The 22,805-nt window shown below is 37.8% G+C and overlaps 1 protein-coding gene and 1 pseudogene across 3 annotated transcripts; both read left to right on the forward strand.

The window, feature by feature from the left end:
- On the forward strand, positions 1-18,716 carry LOC135750003 (E3 ubiquitin/ISG15 ligase TRIM25-like). 3 transcript variants are annotated; one of them, XR_012334738.1, is made up of 7 exons: positions 184-1,227; positions 1,394-1,489; positions 1,579-1,812; positions 2,546-2,699; positions 10,204-10,263; positions 10,892-15,813; positions 16,200-18,715. XR_012334738.1 is itself a non-coding variant. In XM_065268740.2 (6 exons), the coding sequence occupies exons 1-6, from the start codon at positions 637-639 to the stop codon at positions 11,437-11,439; spliced, it is 1,683 nt and encodes a 560-aa protein (XP_065124812.1). In that variant the 5' UTR covers positions 184-636; the 3' UTR covers positions 11,440-18,716. The 3 variants fall into 3 exon arrangements, 2 of the variants coding, with proteins under 2 accessions (XP_065124813.1, XP_065124812.1); XM_065268740.2 differs by having other exon boundaries at positions 10,892-18,716; XM_065268741.2 differs by lacking the exons at positions 10,204-10,263; positions 10,892-15,813; positions 16,200-18,715 and adding an exon at positions 8,887-9,115 and having other exon boundaries at positions 1-1,227.
- Positions 16,235-22,805, forward strand: part of LOC141283063 (uncharacterized) — a 14,960-nt pseudogene continuing 8,389 nt past the window's right edge.

Consider the following 22,805-nt stretch of genomic DNA (forward strand, 5'->3'; position numbering starts at 1 on the left):
CAGTCTACTTATTTCTATGTCCCACAGCTGACATGGAACGTTATTAACCGGTTCGGGAACTTTATTTTTTTGTTCTAACCGGTTCAGGAATGTCAATTTTAGGGTTGAACTGAAAACCGGAAACATTAAAATACTGTTTTCTGTTCTGAACGAACCAATTGGGAAAAAATTCTGGTTCAAAGCCCTGGCTAAAACTTATGAATTTTTAAATTAACCTGCTTATTATTGTGTTGTACACAGCCAATCTGAATACCACTCAACTTTTTTACATCTACTGTAGGCCCTGCTGCATTAACCGATTAAAATAGCTCATGGCATAACTAGAAAGATGCATGTAAAATAATCAAACAGTAAGAAATACTCTTGATGTGTAGTTGTTTCAGATTATTTTAATACTTAGTTGTCATATTTTAAGTCATCTTGAAGCCCCATAGTGGGCCCTGTAATGTCAAAGTATTGCAGTACTCTTGTTTGCCGATAGGTGCCCGCCAAGCACATAGACGAACCTATGAATATAAAGTGCGATTTTCTGTTGGTGACAGTGACATCTAGTGGATATTTAGTGAACGAGTAGTAAAGCAGGAAGCGTTTGAAGTTGAGAAAAGAAAGTAAAAGTGTATTTGTGCAGTCAGGAAAATGGCAGAAGCGAATCTTTCAGTGTCTCAGGATCAGTTCATCTGTTCAATCTGTCTGGATTTACTGAAGGATCCAGTGACCATTCCCTGTGGACACAGTTACTGTATGAGCTGTATTACAAAATGCTGGGATCAGGATGATCAGAGAGGAGTTTATAGCTGCCCTCAGTGCAGACAGATCTTCACTACAAGACCTGCTTTAGGTAAAAACACCATGCTGGCTGAAGTGGTGGAGAAACTGAAGAAGTCAAAACTTCACACTAATCGATCTGATCTCAGTTATGCTGGACCTGAAGATGTGGAGTGTGACGTCTGTACTGGGAGAAAATACAAAGCTATCAAGTCCTGTCTGGTGTGTCTTGAATCTTACTGTCAAACTCACTTTGAACAACATGAAGCTTTTCGCACAGGAAAACGACACAAAGTGATTGATGTGACAGGAAGACTTCAGGAGATGATCTGCTCTCAACATGACAGACTCTTTGAGGTTTACTGCCGCACTGATCAGAGATGTATTTGTTTGCTTTGTACGATGGATGAACATAAAAATCACGACAATGTATCAGCAGCAGCAGAGAGAACTGAGAAACAGGTATGAACAAATGCAAAATATATAATATAAGGAAGTGAAGCGCAGCAGAGCCGCGTGGCCGGGGGCGCGCAACAGTAGGTGAATGACAGCTTAAGTAGTTTTGAAGATTACTCGCTCAAACCCTTCTCGACCAGTTGAGTTTATCTGTTATTAATCTGTTGAACAGAGACTACTGGAGGACAACCAGGGCAAACTCCATCAGATAATCCAGCAGAAAGAGAAGGAGCTTCAGGATCTAAGAGAGGCTGTGAAGATTCACACGGTGAGTTTTGATGAATAGAGAAACATAAATACTGTAAGAAGTGTTTGAGATTGAGTTTCAGTCTGATGTTTCTCTCTGTGTGTTAACAGATCTCTGCACAGACAACAGTGAAGGACACTGAGAGGATCTTTACTGAACTGATCAGATCCATTAAGAGAAGACGATCTGAGGTGATACAACTGATCAGAGATCAGGAAAAGACTGCAGTGAGTGGAGCTGAAGAACTACTGAAGAAACTGAAACGGGAGATTGATGATCTGAGGAGGAGAAATGATAAGATGGAGAAACTTTCACAAACAAAAGATCACATCAGTTTCCTTCAGGTAACTCAACACTCTACACTACATGACAATAAATACATCTTAAAATCTGTGAAAGAGAGGATCATTGATGGAAAATGCAACAATACTTTTCTTAAAAAGTGATCATACTGAAGCTAAAGGTCTTTCTTTGGAAAACAGTTCAAATATAATATCATACTTTATACTTTCATAATCTCAAGTTGTTGTTTTACATTAAATACTTAAGTATGTTAAAAAGCACTTGATTTGTAATGTAAGTGGGTTTTGTTATGTAGTGGAATTAAAAAGTATGATATTTATGCTTTAGAATGTATTGAGGTAAAGGTTTCCCAAAGAAAAATACTCATGAAACAAAGAAAATAGATACTTGAAAAATGTCCTTGAGTACAGTACAAATATTCTACTAATGAGCAACAATAACAACAACAAAATATTATGGACTGCTGTAAATCCATGAATTTCTATTGATTTTTAGAGGCATTTAGATGACTTTGAAATGATTGACATATTTCAGATGTAGTTTTCTTGCTACACAGTTACTACTACTTGATTTAAACGAAAGCTGGGATTTTTGAACACAAATTGTTGTATTAAAATGTTTAAGTGCATTGAAATGACATCATGATGTAAACCTGATGTGAAAGGGGAGTTTGTCATTTCTGAATCGGCCACTAAAATAAATGAGCAGAAATCTGATTGTTGTTTATTGTAGGTTTGTGTTGATAGTTTTTGTCATTGTGTTGTGTTCATGTAGAGTTTCCAGTCTCTCTCTTCATCTCCTGGATCGAAAGACAACATCATTTTCAGTTCTCTTCTCTCTTTTGATGATGTGAGGAAATCTGTCACTCAACTGAAAGAACAGATGGAGGATTTCTGTGAAGAAGAGATTGAAAAGATATCTAGTAAAGGTAAAGTACAACTATGACTGAGACTTTCATTTACTCACAATAGCCGTGTTTGCACTATCGGGCTTCAAGCGGGCGTGTCAGTGCCTGCCGAGGCCTGCGGCCAAGGCCGCGTTATCCTAATGGGCAACATGGGCTGCAGCCCAGGGCCCCGAACACTAGGGGGCCTCCGAGACAATTTTTATTTTGAGTTTTTAAAAACATTTTGATTGACGTATTTCTGTGTAAGTGCTACCTAGAGCAGAGGCCCCCAACCACTGGGTCGCAAGAATGTTCTGAAAAAAAAAATTGTATAATAGCTACGTAATAGCTTATGGGATATTTTGTCCTTTAAGAGCCTCCGCGCCCGGCCGCAATTCTTCTGGCATCTCTCCTCATCATCTCCTATTTCACTATTTCTCCTTATTTCACCTAAGGTCGAGGCTCGAGCTGCCTTCAAAAACAGCAAGCCAAGTTCGTTTACTGTTAATTATTATGACTAAATAGGCAGGGAATCTCGTGAAACAATGAAAGTAAAACGATCCGCCAAAATATGATTTAACTTGATTTTGATGATTTAGTCGAGGAATTCTCTTTAAAGAAGAGCAGAAAGAAGCACTTTTAGTTGCTTAATAAATGTTATCTTCTGTGCTGTTCTGATTGTAAAATTATTACTTGATAATATTGTTTAATTTGTTTAAATAATTTTAGCCTACTTTTTAGAGCCCTGCATTTCAGCCGAGCCAATTTTAACGTCACAGCAGATCCCCGGGCCGGACCTCGGGCATATTTAGGCTTCTCCATCTTTTTATATTTTTCAATTAATTAAAAGAACCTTTTGACAAACATTGATGATTGCAAAACAAACATAGGAAGACGTTTAACCTATCGCATGAGTCCGCTACGCACAGCCACACATTTACAATGCAGCTGTGCTTATTTAACAGCAGGACCTTCAGCGCACCAGGAAAAATTATAAATGGAGTACTAGATTAAAACCTTGGATACTGTACATAATATATGCAGACAGCATCCAAGACATAATCTATTAAAGACTTCTCCCTGTATTAATTTCGTGTAAGAAGGCTGTGTCTATTTCTTGTTTGTGTATGGATCGACTTTTTTCTTAGTTTAACTGTTGGATGGATACATGAATAGCCATCTGCTGTGGTAAGTCCTTACATTAAAAAAATGTATATGCAAAAGCGAAGTTGTAAGATAAGGCAACATGTTTATTCTGTTTCATGTTTATTTTGTTTCGTTTTGTATAGCCCTTTTTATTTTTTTATTTCTGCACCCGTTGCAACTGCGAGCAGCAGAGCAACCTGCCTTCGCTTTTTGATATGCTGAAAATATTTATTTTAAATAGTTGTTATTATAGGCAAGTGAAGTGTTGATTTGAGAGGCTCAATTCATCATACATGTCGTCAACTTGCTGTCGGTCGCTAACCACTTGTTTATCATAAAAACTTTAACAAACAAAAACTGCTCTAAAATGTAAATAAAAAAGAAATATAACTATTTTGCCATTTAAAACAAAACTTAACTGCTTTAATTGCTGCAAGAGTACAGCTGTACAAGCTGTGTAAGCAGTTATTTTTTGCTATTTCTGCGGATTTCTTTAGCAAAATCTATGCGGAATTTTGCAGAATGATTTAAAACGTTTTAAAACGATCCGAGAGAATGTGCGCTGTGAATATTACAAAAAATAAAATATTTTATAACTATATTATACATTTTATTAAAGGATTATCCTGAATTAAACTACACCAACATGAACCAACAGATAATGGATAATGTGCTTTCACGACCATAGAGTTTTATACAATATACATATATTACTGTCTACAGTGTAACAGTAAAAAGAAAAGGCTTCTCATAATGAATGTAGCGTATATAGCAAGATAATTTCATCAGTTTAACAACACAATGTATGTATATATATTTATCTTGTAAACGGACTTGAAATAATAAATAATTGTCGCGTCACGTAGCAAGAGAGACGATAGAGATCTCATTAACTTCTCCGCAGTAAGTTTTATTTCAAATTCAAGTTTTACATATTAAATAGGCTATTAAAAAGTTTGTGCTTCTCTCATAAAAACCTCACAGCAGACAGCACAGACTTCTACTCACAAACATACGCGATGCAGTAACTATATCTGCGGACACAGATTCCTAATGGGGAGAATTAAAAAGTTCGGACTCGGGCTGAGAATTCTGGGCTCTACTACTTTTGCGTCAACTTGATTTTAATAACTTAATTGAGGAATTATATTTAAAGAAGAACAGACAGAAGCACTTTTAGTTGTGAGTTGCATTTAATAAATGTTATTTTCTGGGCTGTTTCTGATTGTAAAATTATTACTTGATAATATTGTTTAATTTATTTAAATAATTTCAGCCTACTTTTGCCTCAACTTGATTTTAATAATTTAAATGAGGAATTATATTTAAAGAAGAACAGACAGAAGCACTTTTAGTTGTGAGTTGCATTTAATAAATGTTATTTTCTGGGCTGTTTCTGATTGTAAAATTATTACTTGATAATATTGTTTAATTTATTTAAATAATTTCAGCCTACCTTTGCATGATTTAATTGAAGAATTCTCTTTTAAGAAGAGCAGAAAGAAGCACTTTTTGTTGTAAGTTTTATTAAATAAATGTTATTTTCTGGGCTATTTCTGATTGTAAAATTATTTGATAATATTGTTTAATTTATTTAAATAATTTTAGCCATTTAATGTTGTACATACGCTGTAAAAAACACTGGATTTACTAAAAAATATAGACAGTGCATCGTTTTTGCATCCTTTTTTTTAGTAAGTTTTAAGTTTAATGGGGCACTTAGTAAATCCAGCCTTTATTTTTTTCAGTGTATATTGGGGGGGGGGCCCAAACCAGCGTTAGCCCAGGGCCTCACAAAGGCTTAACCCGGCACTGCCTGCGGCGTTTGCATTGTCACTTCCGGGGCATGGTTGTGCTTCACTGGTGCTTCGTTGGGGCTTAAGGCCCGGTGTCATGAGCAATTCGGTCCCCCCTGGGACCCCGCGTGATTCCATTGGCTGAAAAACGCCTCATGGGTAGTTTTCTTAGCGCCTTATCACAATTCCTACAAAATCGCGTTATGATTTATGTAGTTAGAACGTTGTTAAAATTACAATTGATGTCTTTTAAATGATATGTTTCATATAGTAGTATATAAATAAGGCTATAGGTGGGAGATCTACACATTGCTTGTGTCATTTTATTATTTAAATTATTATACTGTACCCTTTCCACTTTTGTACTGTGTAAAGTTAATAAATTACTTAACAAAACACCATTACTACATAGCTGAATCACACATTAAAATTATAATTTATAAGCCATGATTACTACACTTTTACTATTTAAAAAAAATGTAAGGTTTGTTAATAATTTACCAAAAAAAAGTATTGTTTTTGTAAAGCAGATGATGACACAAAAGTACTGACGTGTCTGCAAGATGAATATTAGTTTATTATATAATTTTTTTGTTAACTTTTATTTTAAAAAATTTGTATGCTTCTATTTTGTACAACATAATTAACTTGCTAGTCCGCTAACGCAGACGAGATATCGCAATGACACATTTTTGAACAGGCATTAGTGCTAGGCACCAATCGGGGTCCTAGGGCAGACCAATGCTGCGTCCGAAACCGCCTACTACATACTATATAGTACGCGAAAAGCAGTAGGCGAGGCGAGCATAGATATGTATAAAGGCTAGATGGCTTACCGCTGAGTCCCTAATGGCATCACCTGGCGGCCATCTTACGACAGGGCGCTCGCTCACTCGTAGCATTGAGTTTAATGGTGAAGGTACTTTTAAATGACCATAACTTGCTCAATTTTCTACCGATTTTCAAACGGTTTGGTTTTTTACAAACGTTATTAACGTGGCTATAATACTGGATGCTTTGACATGTCTCATGAGTTTTTTATATATTTTTAGTATAGGTATGCAGTGTCATAGTTACATCTTTGACATTTATAACAAACCAAACCGTTTGAAAATCGGTAAAAAATTAAGCAAGTTATGGTCATTTAAAAGTACCTGCATCATTAAAACTCAATGCTAGGAGTGAGCGAGCGCCCTGTTGTAAGATGGCCGCCAAAATGCAGACGTTCCACTCAATTGGCCAGCAGCGCGGGCGAGCCATCTAGCCTTTATACATATCTATGGAGGCGAGTAGTATGTCCGAATACATAGTATTCGAAAAACAGTATGCGAAAAGTACCCGGATGACCTACTACTTCCGGTTAGATTTTGCAGTGTGCATACGATGGACGCTTCACTATCCCATGATGCCCCGGACGAGGAGTTATCCAACGAAGAAGAAGAGGCACGCGGCTGTTTTCGCGCTGAAATGACATGACGTGATGACGACGTATGTCACGTGATGTAGCAACATGGCGGAATGTAGTACGTCCGAAGCCGTTTCCCAATGTCAAGGAAGGATCCTCGGAAGCTAGAATTTCGAGGATGCTACGTCATCGACGTCCGTCGAAGGACTGTTCCAATGTCGAGGATCCTCGAAATTTCAGCCAAGGACTGAGTCCTTCGTTCGACAAATATCCCATATACAGGAAAGGATGCAAATTTGTATCCTTCGCGCTCTTCACGCGCTGAAATCACCCACAATCCTCTGCGCGCAGCACCGAAAGCACACCTTTCAATCACGTAATGACGTAATGACGTGCACTTGTTAGCCTGTTCCATTTAACGTGTTCTCCGAATGCTTAAAAGGAGCCTCGCCTCGCCTCTGAAGGAAGTGACTTGTAAGGACTAGTCCTGCCAAGGAAGTATCCTTGACATTGAGAAACGGCTACAATCTCATTCATACTACCCGGATTCATACTATACAGTACCTACTGTTTTAACGCCAAGTAAGTACTTCATCTAATTCAGTACCTACTATACAGTATGCGGTTTCGGACGCAGCCCGAATTGCCAGGGGCACGTTCAATCTCACACCGGTGCGCAACGTTTTGCTACGGTTTCCGGGTTGAACGACATGTTTCCTGGAAACGGTGTGCAACGGAATCCAACAGGTTTTAGAAGCGTTTTCTCTTGTTTGGTGGGTGTGTCAGAAATGTCGGCCCAATCAGCGGCAAGATGTATAAAACCACGCGATAGTAAAGAGACAGCTCTCTCAATGGGTTCAAGTTGGAATGTTGTCTTTCATTCTGGACGGCAAGGTCAGTGACTGTAACATCAAGGGTATTTTACAGTATTAAACAAACATTTATAACGATTTCATCAGGCTTCAGAAACATTTAAAAAAGAACACAAAGAATGGCCTCTCAGCTACCGTAGTTGCAACTCTTGCGTCATCACAACAGGGTGTTCAATGCATCACCGTTTCTGTTTAATAAACGTTGTGCAACGTTCTGTCGGGGCTGAACGCAGCCCAGGGGGGACCGAATTGCTCATGACACCTGGCCCGCCGAATTCCTTGGGCCAGATCGGGCTTCTCGGGGCTAGGGGAGTGGTAAAGGTCAAAGGCGGAGTTTATCTGAGTCTCTGGCAAGATGCGCAACCATCTGTCTGCAGATTTAAAACTTTAAAAATAATCGGGATCACCAGTAATTTACTGTTTAACTGAAGATGCCTGCTATGTTTGTACTTCGGACTGAAGAAAATGATCTGCATATGTAAAAAACAAAAGACGCGTTACGACGCCGAACTCGCCATGCTAAGGATTCGGCGCACACCGCTACCGGTTCGGGAGAAGTTTATAAAGTTTCGGGCACAGAACAAAGTGTTTAAAGTGCAACAGTGCTGAGAAATTAAGGATGTGTGTTGGATCATCATTTCATCATCCATGTATTAAAGAAGCGATCACTCAAGTCACGATGGTATCTACAGTCGGTGAGTTAACACATAACGTTTCCATACAAAACACTTAAAATACAATACAATTAACGATTGCATAAGTGTCTTACATGGGTGTTTGTTGTGTTTTTTGTGTTATATTGTCATCTCTGTTGATTTTTTTAGTCAGAAACTTAGAAAAAGTAACCATGGTTTTATTATATTAGTCATAGCCATGCTTTCTGGTATTTTGGAGATTAATTTGACTCTTATATGAATGTAGCAAACTTATGTCGGTATACTGTATGTGTATTTACAAACCCTTTATACAAAACATCACATGTGCTGCTTTCTTTTGTGTCCGTTTTACAGAAAAATGCCAACGTAAAGCTTTCAGTTGGTCATCCACCAGTTTTTATTTAGTTTATGAGAGATGACACAGCAACAGATGAAAGAGCAGGAGATGAAACGAAGATGATGATGATGAGACGACAGGAGCCATGGATCTTAAAATCCGTCTGGAGGAGATGTCTTTAAATACACCTGTTTCTGCACTGATATAAACTTCATATGTAAATAAAGTACCGCGCTATTATTACTACGGCTGCTTGTCAGTTTATTGAAAATGATTGCTTAATGTGGATCACATCTGAAACACAGAAATGGTATGCAACAAAATGGTAAATATAACCATCATTAACTTAACCACTGTAACATAGCTTTTTAAATACTGGTGTATATTCAGAGTTGATTCTTAACGAGTACATTTTTTAATGATTTCTCAAACGTTTTGAGATGCAAGTAAAGTGATTTTCAGTCTTATTCAGCTATTCGAGGGAGTTCTTTATAGACAAAAAAGTATTTTTGACACATTATTGAAATAGCTATTAGACAGTTACCTTGCATTTCATGTGATGCTCAACTATTAACGTTTTCATGATTAAAGATATCACACCTCTTATAATGTGTAAGTACGTTTACATCGCCATAGAACTATAATTACAAAAAAACTTAACGTTACATATTTAGACACACGTGCATATTTTAAAATAAGATTATTTTATATAAATGTAAAACTATGACTCATATTCTTTAAAATATTGTGTATATAGTATAATGGCACATTAGGTAGATGAACGCTTTATTTGTAATTATCCTACTTCATAAAGTTTACTATTGCTTATTGATCATCTGATATTGTCTCGTCGTGAGATCGCTCGTGTGCAGCCAACATAAACCTCAAGAGGAACACCGCGGATGGAGCAAACATCTCTATCTTCTCATCTTGGCTTTCACCGTGCAAACAGCCGCCTCAGTTATGTTCTTTATGTTTGTTGTATGATGATGCGATCTCACTCCCGTCTCCTGTCAGATTGAAGTGACTTCCTCACGGTAAAACAGTGTGACGTTACATCCAGGTAGGCGTATTAAGGGCGGGGTTTTCTGAAGCGCTGCGGCGCTATTGGCTTGACAATGCAAACGCGTCGTGATTTTGGCTACACAGCTGGAGGTCTGAGGCTATTGGCTCCGCGAGGCCCGTTTGAAGCCCTGACTCGCACAGGCCCGATAGTGCAACTGAGGCTAATGAGTCTTACAGTAGCAAATCAATAATATAACAGAAGAAATACACAGCAGATTAAAATGAGTTTGATTTTACATGAGAGTTTAATTGTAAGTTTTTTTCTTTAGTTACAGACATTGAAATTATTCCCATCAATGGACCCAAGACCAGAGCAGAGCTAACACAATGTAAGACATCTTAAATTCAACAACATTCACGTTGTTTTGGAGATGTTTTGATCCTGTTGTAGACATCACTATTTTATCCTTGTCAGAGTCATTCAGATCTTTTCATTTACCCATCTGAATGTTTCCAGCATATGAAATTCAAAACCTGACTGTTCACTTGCTGTCTTATATATCCTATTATAATAATGTAATCTATGTTATTCACATGGTATTGTTGTGGGATTGTGAAAACTCGTAACTTGCTTAAGCACTTCTTGTATTATTGCCTCCCTATGATAAATTGCTTGATTGTTACCTCATCTTTGTAAGTTGCTTTGGATAAAAGCATCTGCTAAATGCCTAAACAAATGAATTTTAAATGTAAATTCACTTTACCTCTTAGTGTTTTTGATGTTATGATTGATGAGTGTATATATATATATATATATATATATATATATATATATATATATATATATATATATATATATATATATATATATATATATATATCATTATTGTTTATCCAGTATATCTGTATACAGTAGCCTGCCGAATTAACAAATGAATGCGCATAGATACAGGATTATATGCAAACAAATATTATATACTAGTGTAAATTAAAATATTGTGTATTTATCTTTCACAGATTTCAGTCTGTTCTCTCTGGATCCAAACACAGCATATGAAGATATTTGTCTGTCTGAGGAGAACAGAGCAGCTACAAACACTGACACAGATCAGCAGTATCCTGATCATCCAGACAGATTTGATTATTATTGTCAGGTGTTGTGTAGAGAAAGTTTGTGTGGACGCTGTTACTGGGAGATTGAATGGAGTGGGGATGATAGTGTTGAAATATCAGTGTCATATAAGAGCATCAGCAGGAAGGGAGAAGGTGTTGAGTGTATATTTGGATATAATGATCAGTCCTGGAGTTTAGACTGCTCTCCATCTGAATCCTCATTCTGGCACAATAACATAGAGACAAATCTCTCAGTAGTGTCCAGTTCTTGTAGATTGGGAGTTTATGTGGATCACAGTGCAGGGATTTTGTGTTTCTACAGCGTCTCTGACACAACGACCCTCATCCACAGAGTCCACACCACATTCACTGAACCTCTTTATCCTGGGTTTGGGTTAGATGAGAGCTCAACAGTAAAACTGTGTGATCTAACAAATATAAAAGATACATGATTAGATACTGGTTTATATACACAAGTGTTATCTGCATATATATACAAATCTATAATGTATGTTAAATGATATATACTTAGGGAGTAACAGATTACATCTATCAATGGTATAGGGATACAAAAAAAAGGTAACTGCAATTAATAAAAAAATTACATTGAAATGTGCTGCATCTAAATCATCTTCATGTTCAGATTCAGGCCATAAGGTGGAGCATCTAGACCTTAACATCTCTCTTTAATTTATACCAACATTTTCATGATTTCTCTGTCTTTTTTTCTTTATCACGAGAAGGCGCATTAGCATTGCTCCGTCGAGTAGAAGTCACCGGTATCACTGCACAGCACGCGACAACTTTGTTTTAGCAAGATAGTTCGACAAAAGAAATGTGTTTTTTGGATGTAATGAGAAGAAAACCTTATTTACCTTTCCCTGTCGTAAGACAACAGTGGATGCAGTTCGTTTTTCCCGGACAGCAACGTAATTGTGAATGAGTTAAACCTCATTCACACAGACCTCTGGTCCCAGAAAATACCCGTAAAATTGCCAGACAAGCGTCTGTGTGAACAAAAACTCGTTCCGTTAATCTTCTGGGATCGTTGCCGGAAAGAGGACCTAGTAAGATACGCGGGTAACCCTCTGTGTGAACAAGAATGCCATAAAGGGCGTGTCGAAGTGAGGACGCGCGCGTCATCATCACAACACAAGTTATGGTTCAGCTCCTTACAACGAGAGATAACATGTATATAAACATTCACCACGAGAAATGTTGCAAACTAGATTGAAGCAGTTATCAGGAAATGATATATGAGACGCATAAACAATGACGCACGTGCCGTAGTGAGGACGCGCGTGTCATGGCAACATGAAGTTGGTTCAACTCTTTAAAATGAGGGATTTACAACATTCACTACGAGAAATGTCAGCAAACTGGACTGAAGCAGATATCAGGTAAGTTAGCTCGTTACTTACTGCGTTGAAACGGAGATCATTCAGCAGCATAAAAGAATATCGCGTCACGTGCTCATTTGAGCTATAATAAACGAAAATACCCGCATGTCATCCCAACGAGATATATTGTTCAGCTCCTCAAAATGCGGGTTTTAAATGCATATAAACAATCACGATGAGAAATGTCTGAAAACTGTATCAAAGCAGAAATCAGGGAGCTTGTCAAATATCCACTCTGAAGCTGAGATCATTCACCAGAATAGAACTGTGCATTCACGCGCTCCTTTGTAGTCTTATCATAAACAAAAATGCACGCGAGTTGTTTCTGGAGAGAGAAATAATAAATAATATGCAAACTTCAGACGCTGCGTAGAAGAGAGGGCGGGACTTTCAACATGTCACGTGTCTTTCCGGGACCATCAGATGCCGTGTAATCTTGGCAGTGTGAACAAACAAAAACTCTAACTATTCCGGAAAAATCCAGGATGCATTTTACGTGTATTTTACGGAATTTCTGTGTGAAAAGGGCTTTAGTTTGTTTGTTCCCTGGCTGCCGGACTCGCAGGGGCGTGTCTAGAGGGGGGGCATGGGGTGGCACCGCCCCCCCTTGGAATATGATTGGCCCCCCCTGGTGCCCCCCCTCCAATCTCATTGGGCCAGCTAGATTTACTGTCAACCTGAAAATTCCCACCGCACCATTGGACCAGAGAGCTGTCAATCACTGTTTGATTTGAGACTCGTGCGAACGCGAAGACGAAGCGAGCAGAGTAGTTGCTCGTTTTTAAAACAGGAGGAAAGAGATACCATGACACCCATCACACCATTGGACCAGTTGTCAGACACCCACCATACCATTGGACCAGTTGTCAATCACTGTTTGATTTGACTCGCTCGAACGCGAAGGCGAAGCGAGCACAGTAGTTGCGCGTTTTTAAAACAAGAGGAAAAAGACACCACGACACCCACCGCACAATTGGACCAGTTGTCAATCACTGTTTGATTTGAGACTCGTGCAAACGAGAAGGAGGGCGCCCCGCCACAGACTCAACAGCCGCCACAGACTCAACACTGGCACAAATCAAAAAGATTTTCCATGATTACCATTTACATTTTATTTTACTATTTAAAACGGCTTCATGTGCTTTTGCAAGCGCTCAGCAGCGCCTCTCTCTCTCTCTCTCTCTCTCTCTCTCTCTCTCTCTCTCTCTCTCGCGTGCACGCTTTCTCACTGCTGCGTGCGGAACCTCGACAGTGCCTCTCTAAAACTGAGTGAAGGAGTTAAAAGTTGGCGGTGTTTCCACCTGGGTTCCTCTGTTGTCTTTTCACGTAAAAGTTAACAGCCAACAGATGTTACTGACAGAGAATACGGTTGATCGAGTATTATGACTTAACGAAAGGTTAGTGTTTTCCCCCACACACACAAACACCAGTTCTCTGTGTACGAGCTCTCTCTCTCCCTCCCTATGGTGCGGTATGCGCGCGCACGCTTAACAGTATTCTCTGATATTTTTGAATTTGCGCTGAATTGCTATGCGCGATCTACAATAAAACTATCACTCGCATTTAAAATTAAAAGCGCTCAAACACAATCCGATGAGAAGAGCAACCTTGCATGAGACACACAGGTAATCCGAAATCACCTCGTATCAGCTCTTCAATGTAAATTGTATCAGACAATGTCACATTTAAATTAGGATTTTAGCAGTATAAAGTAACAGCTGGTTGGATTAAACACGAGGTGTTATTGGGTCGTGTTAGTCACTAGCTTAAACTCTTTCTTGTTGTCTGACAACAGAACAGATAATATGTAAAAAATAGCATTCAGTTGTGTTAAAATACAATATAGGCTAATAAACAATGAAAGTCAGATCAGACAGAGTAGAAAAACAAAATCCTGATATGTCAGAATGTTAACTAATACCAGCTACACGCAATGTACTTAAAGGAACAGTTCACTTAATTTAAATGGTCATATACATAAACTTGTTTCAAACCTGTATGAGTTTCTTTCTTCTGCTGAACACAAAAAAGAAAAGAGTTAAGAATGTCTGTAACCAAAATCAGTTGATGGATTCCATTGACTTCATATGTAGGAACAAAATAACATGCAGTCAATGGGGTTCATCAACTTTCTGGCTACTAAGATTCTTCAAAATATTTTATTTTGTGTTCAGCAGAAGAAAAACTCATACAGGTGTGAAATAACTTTAGGATGAGTAAATTATGACAATTTATTTAAAGTGAACTATTCTGGAACAGAACTGTTGTTTAATCCACGCAAAATACAAAAAATTAATACCATCTATATTAGAGCACGTGGCATTGCACAAGAACCATGCTTAATATTTTCTAAACCAGTATTTATTTTCATTTGAATTTTTTGATTGGCCCCCCCTGACTGGTTCTTGGTCCCCCCTGTGCCCCCCCATTTATAAAATCCTGGAATCGCCCCTGTGCCGGAGAGAACTGCTTTACAAACAAGGCTCACTGCGTTTACATTTTGCATTAACATGCGATCTCGGTGATCCGTTCACGCAGATCCGATCATCCGTATATCAGGACACGGCGCGTTTACATGTGTCACATAAATGTGGCTTCTGTATCTGGATGTGTGATCGGATCCCGTGCGGGGAGACGCGCGCTGGGTGGATAGCTGTCAATCAAAATGGGTACAGCTGTCTTTAGCCACATGATTTAGGGTTTTCGCGCTAACCGCAATCCCGTGTTGTACAGTGATACTGAACAGCAGAGAATAACTAGCAACCTCAACAACCGTGATGTCCACATTTTAAGCGTTATATTTTTTAGCTTTAAAAGCCTTATCTGTAAAAGCCTTATAGCGTCCGCACCGCGGATGAATGTTCTGTTTAACTTTACCTGAACTTGACTTTTACCCGCATGCTTTAAATCAACAACAAAATCCGTGTGAAACATGACCGACTCCACTGTTTTATTCTGCCCTAATAACGGGCTTTTGCCTCTGCCTAAACTTATATGTATATTTATATTTTAACCATAAACTGTTTATGTTTCCTGGTAATTTTAATATGATTTAATTAAAAGAGCTAACAATTTTCTAAATTTCCTGTTCATAGTGCGTAAGAAGTAATGTAATTTACAAACACATATAAGTAACCTTGCATAAAACCAACACTGAATAAATGTATTTGGCTAATGTTATTATGGTGTGTACGTGTTTTAAAGTAAATTAAAATGTGTTAAATGAGACAGAAACGATTGACCAGAAACAAGCGCAACATTCACGTTGATATGTCGCCATGGAAACTCAAACATTATAACGATCCTGAATTATGCTATTAAATATTAAATCTCTCTATGAATAGGAACATATAACATATGCCTGAATAACTTAAATACAGTCAGACTCAGCAGTGTTAAAATGCTTTTGAATATCGATTTATTAAAGTCGCCATGAAACGGAAGTAGCGATTGCCTTAATTTCCCCGTGGTGACGTATATCCGAATGAAACGGCTTTTGAGATAAAATAAGGCAGGGCTGGATTTGAATTTGTCCATCGAGATCTGATTGGATCGTTTGAAGTTGGGTCGTGTTGCTAATTGCTAATCACTGCGATCTTCTCCCGGACCCCGCCCACCTGCCATACTTTTGACCAGAAGTGAAGAGAGATCGTTTTGAGGAGGGGAGGAGATTTGCATTTTTGATTAAAGATTATGAGCACACACGAATTTTTAAAAAATAATGAAGCTCACAGATAAGTCATTTGTTAATAATACCACACTGTTAAAAATACATATATAGTTTTTCATTTCAATTTCATTGCGACTTTAAGATACTTTTAAGCGTAGCTTTCATTGCTCCACAAATATGAATGTATGCGTCTCTCACATGCGCTCCATGACCTAACGTTAGTTGTTTTGACAGTTGTCAGTGAGAGGAGATGATAGTGGGCGGGGTTTTTTGTGACGTTGACCTGTAAATGCAGATACGATGGCTGGATTGCGTTTACATTACACTGAGATCCGATCACAAAGCGTCCTCGACTACCTCTGCATCAGGACACACAGATCGGATAACATTCCGATCACAGACGCGTTTACACTTGTCTTTTCAATGTGTATGTGGACAACATCCGGATACAGGTCGCATGTTAATGCCAAGTGTAAACGCAGCCTTTGACGCCGGATTTCCACTTTTTTACAACTATTGGAGCGGTCAAAACTTTAAAAAGACCCCGTTTAGGAGTAACAACCACAGGCGTAAGTAATTCAAAATCTCACGTGTTTTGTTTGCAATCGCTCATACGTGCATGTAATGTAAACAACACCAACAACAGCACTTTGTACTGCATTTACAACATTTACACCTTTTAAAACCGGCAAATGCAGTTAAAAACTGGATTATGTTGCTTTTTTATTAAAATAGCGGATAAACAAGCTGTTAACGTTTATAATATACGTGCCCTCATAGTGTTCATGTCACGTGTATATAACCTGTCTTCCATATAAGGAAATATGCAAATAAATGTGGTTCCGGTGTTATGGATCAACTGGGGATCGTGTTATCTGGGGTGTATTCCAGAAAGCAGGGTTAATTTACCATCAGATTAACCCTAAACTTTGGGTTGATCAACCCCAAACTTGCTTACTCTGGGTATGTCGGTTCCAAAACACAGTTTAAGAGCAACCCGCTGAAAGTAACGCGTGCTCACGGTAAGGCATTGTCAACGGATCACAGATTTCACGAGTCACCATGCAAACGGCCGAGAACTTAAAAGTTTTTAAATGAGAAATAACATTATAAACCAATACTTTCTGGCAATATCAACGTTTTACAACGTTACATGAGTGCTTGATTACAAAACAAATAAAATTTATTAATTAAATAATAAATTAATACGAACCTATTTTTACCCCATTTAACCAGATTAAGTCCAATATTATATGTGTCTCAACGAATGGTTTTCAAAAACCATATTTAAACCATGGTTAGTGTAGTAAAACCATGGTTTTGCTGATTGTAATCAATGCACTAACAAAAAAAAACATGGTTACCACAACTTTACTTAAACCATGGTTAATTTTTGTAAGGGTTGTGGCACATAAAGTGCATAAATCTGTCATAAGGCTTATTTACAGTTTTTTATATGATTGTATTATGTATCCATAAAATGCTCTATGATTATATTCAATATATTGTACTTATTTCACTTCTGCTCCTTTGGGTGACCCGGTTTAGTTTTTGGACTTTCCATTGTATGACACTGTATCACCATCTTTTTAAACATTTACTTGCTGATAAATGAAACCTATTTTAATTGTAAAGCTTCCTTACAGTTCTTACAGATTTTCAATAATTTTGTGTAATGCTTCTCAGTACACTACACTAAAAATTATCATTCATTTCCATTGGACGATTAGGATCTGCTGTGACAGAAGTGGAGAATAGAAATGTTACATTAGTGTCAATAGTAACATGTTCTAATATGTCCTGTATCATCTAATATAACCAAATATCTCAATTTCCCTTTGGCTCAAAAATGATAGCTCAGGAAAGCAGCTACAAAAGGCCCATTTAAAAAAAAAAGGTGATTTAGAAAAAGACTAAAGATCAAATGTAGAGAGGGGGCTAAGGATCTGAGGTGCATGTTTAAGAAATAAATATTATACTATGAAATATATATTTATAATTTTATTTCATTATGTCCATGATCTAACTGATGATAGAAAATCTCTGACCACTATGCCATGTCTGTGATTCATTGGTGTTTTATCTAATGAAGTCTGTGCTTCACCTGTGTCACTCTGTGGGTCAGTGTTAAATCGTGCCTGTGCTTCATGGGTGTCATTCTGTGGGTCAGCTTAGATGCACAGACACTGCAGGCAGGGGTAACTTCTGTCCCTCAGTAATTATTATGATAGGCATCATGTGTTTCTATTTGTTATACCCATTTACTGTAACATTAGCACATTGTCACTTAAGTAACAAATGTTAAGATTTCTGGCTCAATAATGACAATGTATTTGGACACACATTTATTAGAATTTTAGATTAATCTCAAACGATCTAGTAAGGGAAAGAGATTGATGTGGTTATTTATGAATTGACAGAATTGATATGGAAAAGTACTTTATTGTTAACATTAATTACTCTGATGGAATTGTGTTTCATTAATAATGGACATAATTAAATGTTTAGTATTTAGTCCGAACACATATATGAATCAATGTTTATTAATAATGGGCATAACTAAATGTACTTAGTACAATCACAAATATCAATCCATGTTATTTAAAATATCATATATTTTCTAAGAAGGCAATAAATATTCGCGACTGTAATAAAATAAATGCTTTAACATTGTAATATTATGCAAAATATATGCTTCCACGCCCGCTGCACGCTCATCTTAAGTAAACGCATGCGCAGTCATCCTCCAGAGCCTCGTTTTATTAACTAAAATGAACTTACCCTGCAACTAGGGTTGCCACCCATGTCTGATAAAAAACCTGGACATATCGATGACCCGACCAATCAAGTGAAAATATCCATTTGATGAGGTTCAGAAAGTAAAAGGAAGTAAGAAGACAGGGTCTGCGTGACTGGGACTCGTATGTTTATTAATAAAACAAAAAAGTCGCGCGCACAGCGCTTTCACAGTAGCCTTGCTACAACACAAAATCAACACAGCACAAACTTTTTTTTAACAATATCTCAACGTGCTGATGGCATACGAGTCCTCTCAGTCATTCTCTCCGTCTCTCTTGGAGACACAGGTGTCTGTTATTTGCACCTGACCTACTTATGCTTCAGTCTCCTCTCTCCAATTACAGACCTCACGGAACCACGCCTCCTACTGATCATGAGCCCAATTGACTTCCATAGTAGGAAAAAAAATACTATGGAAGTGAATGGGGTCCACGAACGGTTTGGTTACAAACATTTCTTAAAATATCTCCCTTTTTATTCATTAGAACAAAGAAATGTATACAGGTTAGTAACAACATGAGAATGAGTAAATGATGACAGAATTTTCAATTTTGGGTGAACTATCTCTTTAACTTATCTTCGCTTACCTGATTGCTTAGATACTGGTGCTTATGCTTCCTTTCCCTCCCTCTTTGCTAAAAAAATAAATAAGTTAGGTGGATGACATAAGATTTGCATTTACCATACCTTAGCCACATTTATAGACACTTTTATTTAGTATCTCTCAATCAGACATTCGAATAACAAAATCATACATAAATAGGCCTTAGCTCACCTAGTCTTCCATCTATACTTGGCGTTTCCCTTGGCTGCAGCTATCAGTGGTTTCTGTTCTTCAATGAATGTCTTGAATTCAGTGCATGACAATTTGAAATTCAATCTGACTTGAAGTTCAGACTTCACCATTGCAACTGATAGTCTGTTTCTTTTATCAGACCAAACATCCTCCATATGACTGAACACCCTTTCTGCATAGGCATTACTGACTGGTATGGAAAAAACAAAAGCAACTACTTTCAACAGCTCAGTGGATTCAGTTGCCTTGCTAAAAAAATAGGCCCACTTTCTGTCTGGGGTAAGGTCTGTTGGAATGGTGGGTAAGACCTCATTCAGAATGACAACATCACCATACAGCTTGTCTTCTTCAACATCCAGGGCTAGTTTTCCCACTAAAACATCCATCTCTGACCACTGGAGTGATTGTCCTTCATGAAGGCTGAGACAGCCAATGTGTGTAAGAACCTGGGCCCGGTTCCCCAAAACGTTCTTATCGCTAAGTAGTTCTTAAGCTATTCCTTAACCTCTCTCTTAACTCTATGGCACGATTCCCGACACGTTCTTATGCTAAGTATATCTTCTGTAAGTCACACTTTCGTAAGGTTGGTCTGGACCATTCGTAAGCTCTCTCTTAGCGTTGTTTGAGCGCAAGACGCTATCGCTGTGCAAAATAAAAATAGCGTTACATTTATAATTTATTTAGAATGATAAAGATTTGAATTTGTTATACTAAAAAAGCAATAATATCATGTATTTTATAATACAATTTATCAAATATTTCATACATGTTACAGTTTTATATTAGGGTATGTCTTTTAACATAAGGCTCTCTACTGTTTGTTTTAAAAATTTTATGTTTGCATACATAATAAATATATATTATACATATAATATGATTACTGTAAAAATAATCAACATACCATTAAGAACAATAAAAATACATGACAAAAATGCACACATACATCTCAGTATAAAACACGACACTAAAGGGAAACAAGGGGGAACAGACTTCGACACAACACTGGCCGCGTAACCGTTTAGTCCATGTCAATTTTTTTATTCGGCAAAACTTAAGCCCCTTTGACATTTTGCATGACGTGGATATTAGAAAAATTTCGCCTCCCAAGACAATTCATTATGGCGCTTCTAGATCTTCTCAGACCATATTCTCTCTCTGTTCATTGTAGATAGGTTGCTTTTTATTGAAAACATTAACCAATGGCAAGCAATACCGCATTAAACAGAAGTAGCTGCTTGCCAATAAATTCTGATTGTAAAGTACCTTACCATTAGTATAAAAGTGTATTACATAATTTTAAAAAGACGTTAAACCCATGTCAAGAAGCAGCACAAGTGGCACAACGGGATAAGGAGGGTGGATGATAAGCGAGGGATACCCGGTTTGTTTACCCGTATTACCGACAATTTGATCATTTAATTAATAGTCTATATTTTACTGATAACTTAAACTATGATAAAATAAATGTGACTGGAATAATTTGAGTAATGTTCCATTTGTATATAACGTGTTGTCTTTCTTAACGTCGTAATGCACCTTCGCGTGAAGTGGAAAATCGATCCCTGAGTGATCGATTGCAAATAATTCAGCACCTTCACTTGGTTCTTAGAGGCAGCGTGTTAAGAAGCTTCTTAAGAGACACTTCGGGGAACACACTTAGGAACATCAACAACTTTGGTAAGATATATCTTTTTGAGTCTTCTTAGCGCGCTAAGAGTGAGCGTTATCGGGGAACCGGGCCCTGGTCATTGAAGTCAATTAGTCAAATTTATCCTCAAGATATAGTACTGCCTTCTCAAAAAATCTGTCTACCAGGTTCCTGAACTTTTCTTGTTGCTGGGGTAAAAGGTTTCTTAGTATTTGTTTTGCTTTGCTGCCATAGAATTTGTCTGTGCGCCTTGCGATCAGCTGATTGCGCAATCGGTTCATCACAGAGTAAACGTCAATCACAGTAGCACTGTCACTCAAGCACCCTAATAGATGAATCAAATTCTTGCATCACATTGTGCATGAATGCCAGGATGCATTCAGCTACAGTACAGCCCTCATTTTCTGAATCACTTGCACCACACACAAATTTCCAGATGATACTTGGGCAGTCCTCATTTCCCAGGGACACAAAATATGACTTTAAAGCTGGCCAGCACTCTAAAATCCTCTGTATCGCTGGCAGCAAAGACAGCCAGCGTGTGGGGACATGTCTCAGAATCTCCCTGTATTTTGTATTAGTAAATTCACAGAAGTCCTTAAGCAAATCCGCTTTTTTAGCAGAACAACTGAATTCACTATACACCTTCAGCACAAAGGCCTCAACGTCACACCCTCCAGCACTAAAGACACGATTAGCTACTTTGACAGTGTTGTTTATGATGTGACACTTGCAATTGCCCTTAACAATTTGTGGGTTGGCTTCTCTGAGTTTCTGAAAAACTGAGTTGTGCTGACCATAATTAACTGATGCATTATCTGCACCATAGGCACTGATCTGGCTGACTGAAAGTCCATTGTTCTCAGTAATAGACACTATTTGTCTAAATACAGCTTCACTAGATTCATTAGAGTCGTCATAAAAGTCTAACAATCCATATTTCACACCCTCAGATGCACAGAAATACTGGACCGTGTAGGGAAACAATTTTGTGTGCCCAGAATTGGACGCATCAGAACATACTGCAAAATAGTGAGCTTTCTGCAACTCTGCTGCTAATCTTTGCTGACTAAATGGTGCCAACACATTTTCAACTAATGCCTCACTTTTAGTTCTGCCACAAGACATCTTAGTTGCAATATCAGAGTCACTGAAAATTTTTGCACTGACCTTGTTCCCACAATCAGTTGACAGGTAGCTATGGCCATGTCGCACACCGTGATAGGTAATTCGGCGACTGTAATTTTGTCCTCTGAGTTTTTTGTTATCATGAATGATGAAATTGCCTTGAATTGTCTGGTTACTTGAACACGACTCTGATGTTTCTTTGTTTTAGAATGGTCATCCAAAGCAGTTTTTCCTTCATGTTTAACCAGAATTTTAACTGAGCATACGGAGCAGGTAGCATAAAGTGGGTCGCCTGGTGTTGGCTTTAGCCATGTGGAGTAATTTTCATTTTTCATCCAGTCATTGTTAAAGTATGTTTAACGTTTTATTTTCTTTTT

The sequence above is a fragment of the Paramisgurnus dabryanus genome, chromosome 12, assembly GCF_030506205.2.
Source record: "Paramisgurnus dabryanus chromosome 12, PD_genome_1.1, whole genome shotgun sequence".
NCBI classification, from domain to species: domain Eukaryota; kingdom Metazoa; phylum Chordata; class Actinopteri; order Cypriniformes; family Cobitidae; genus Paramisgurnus; species Paramisgurnus dabryanus.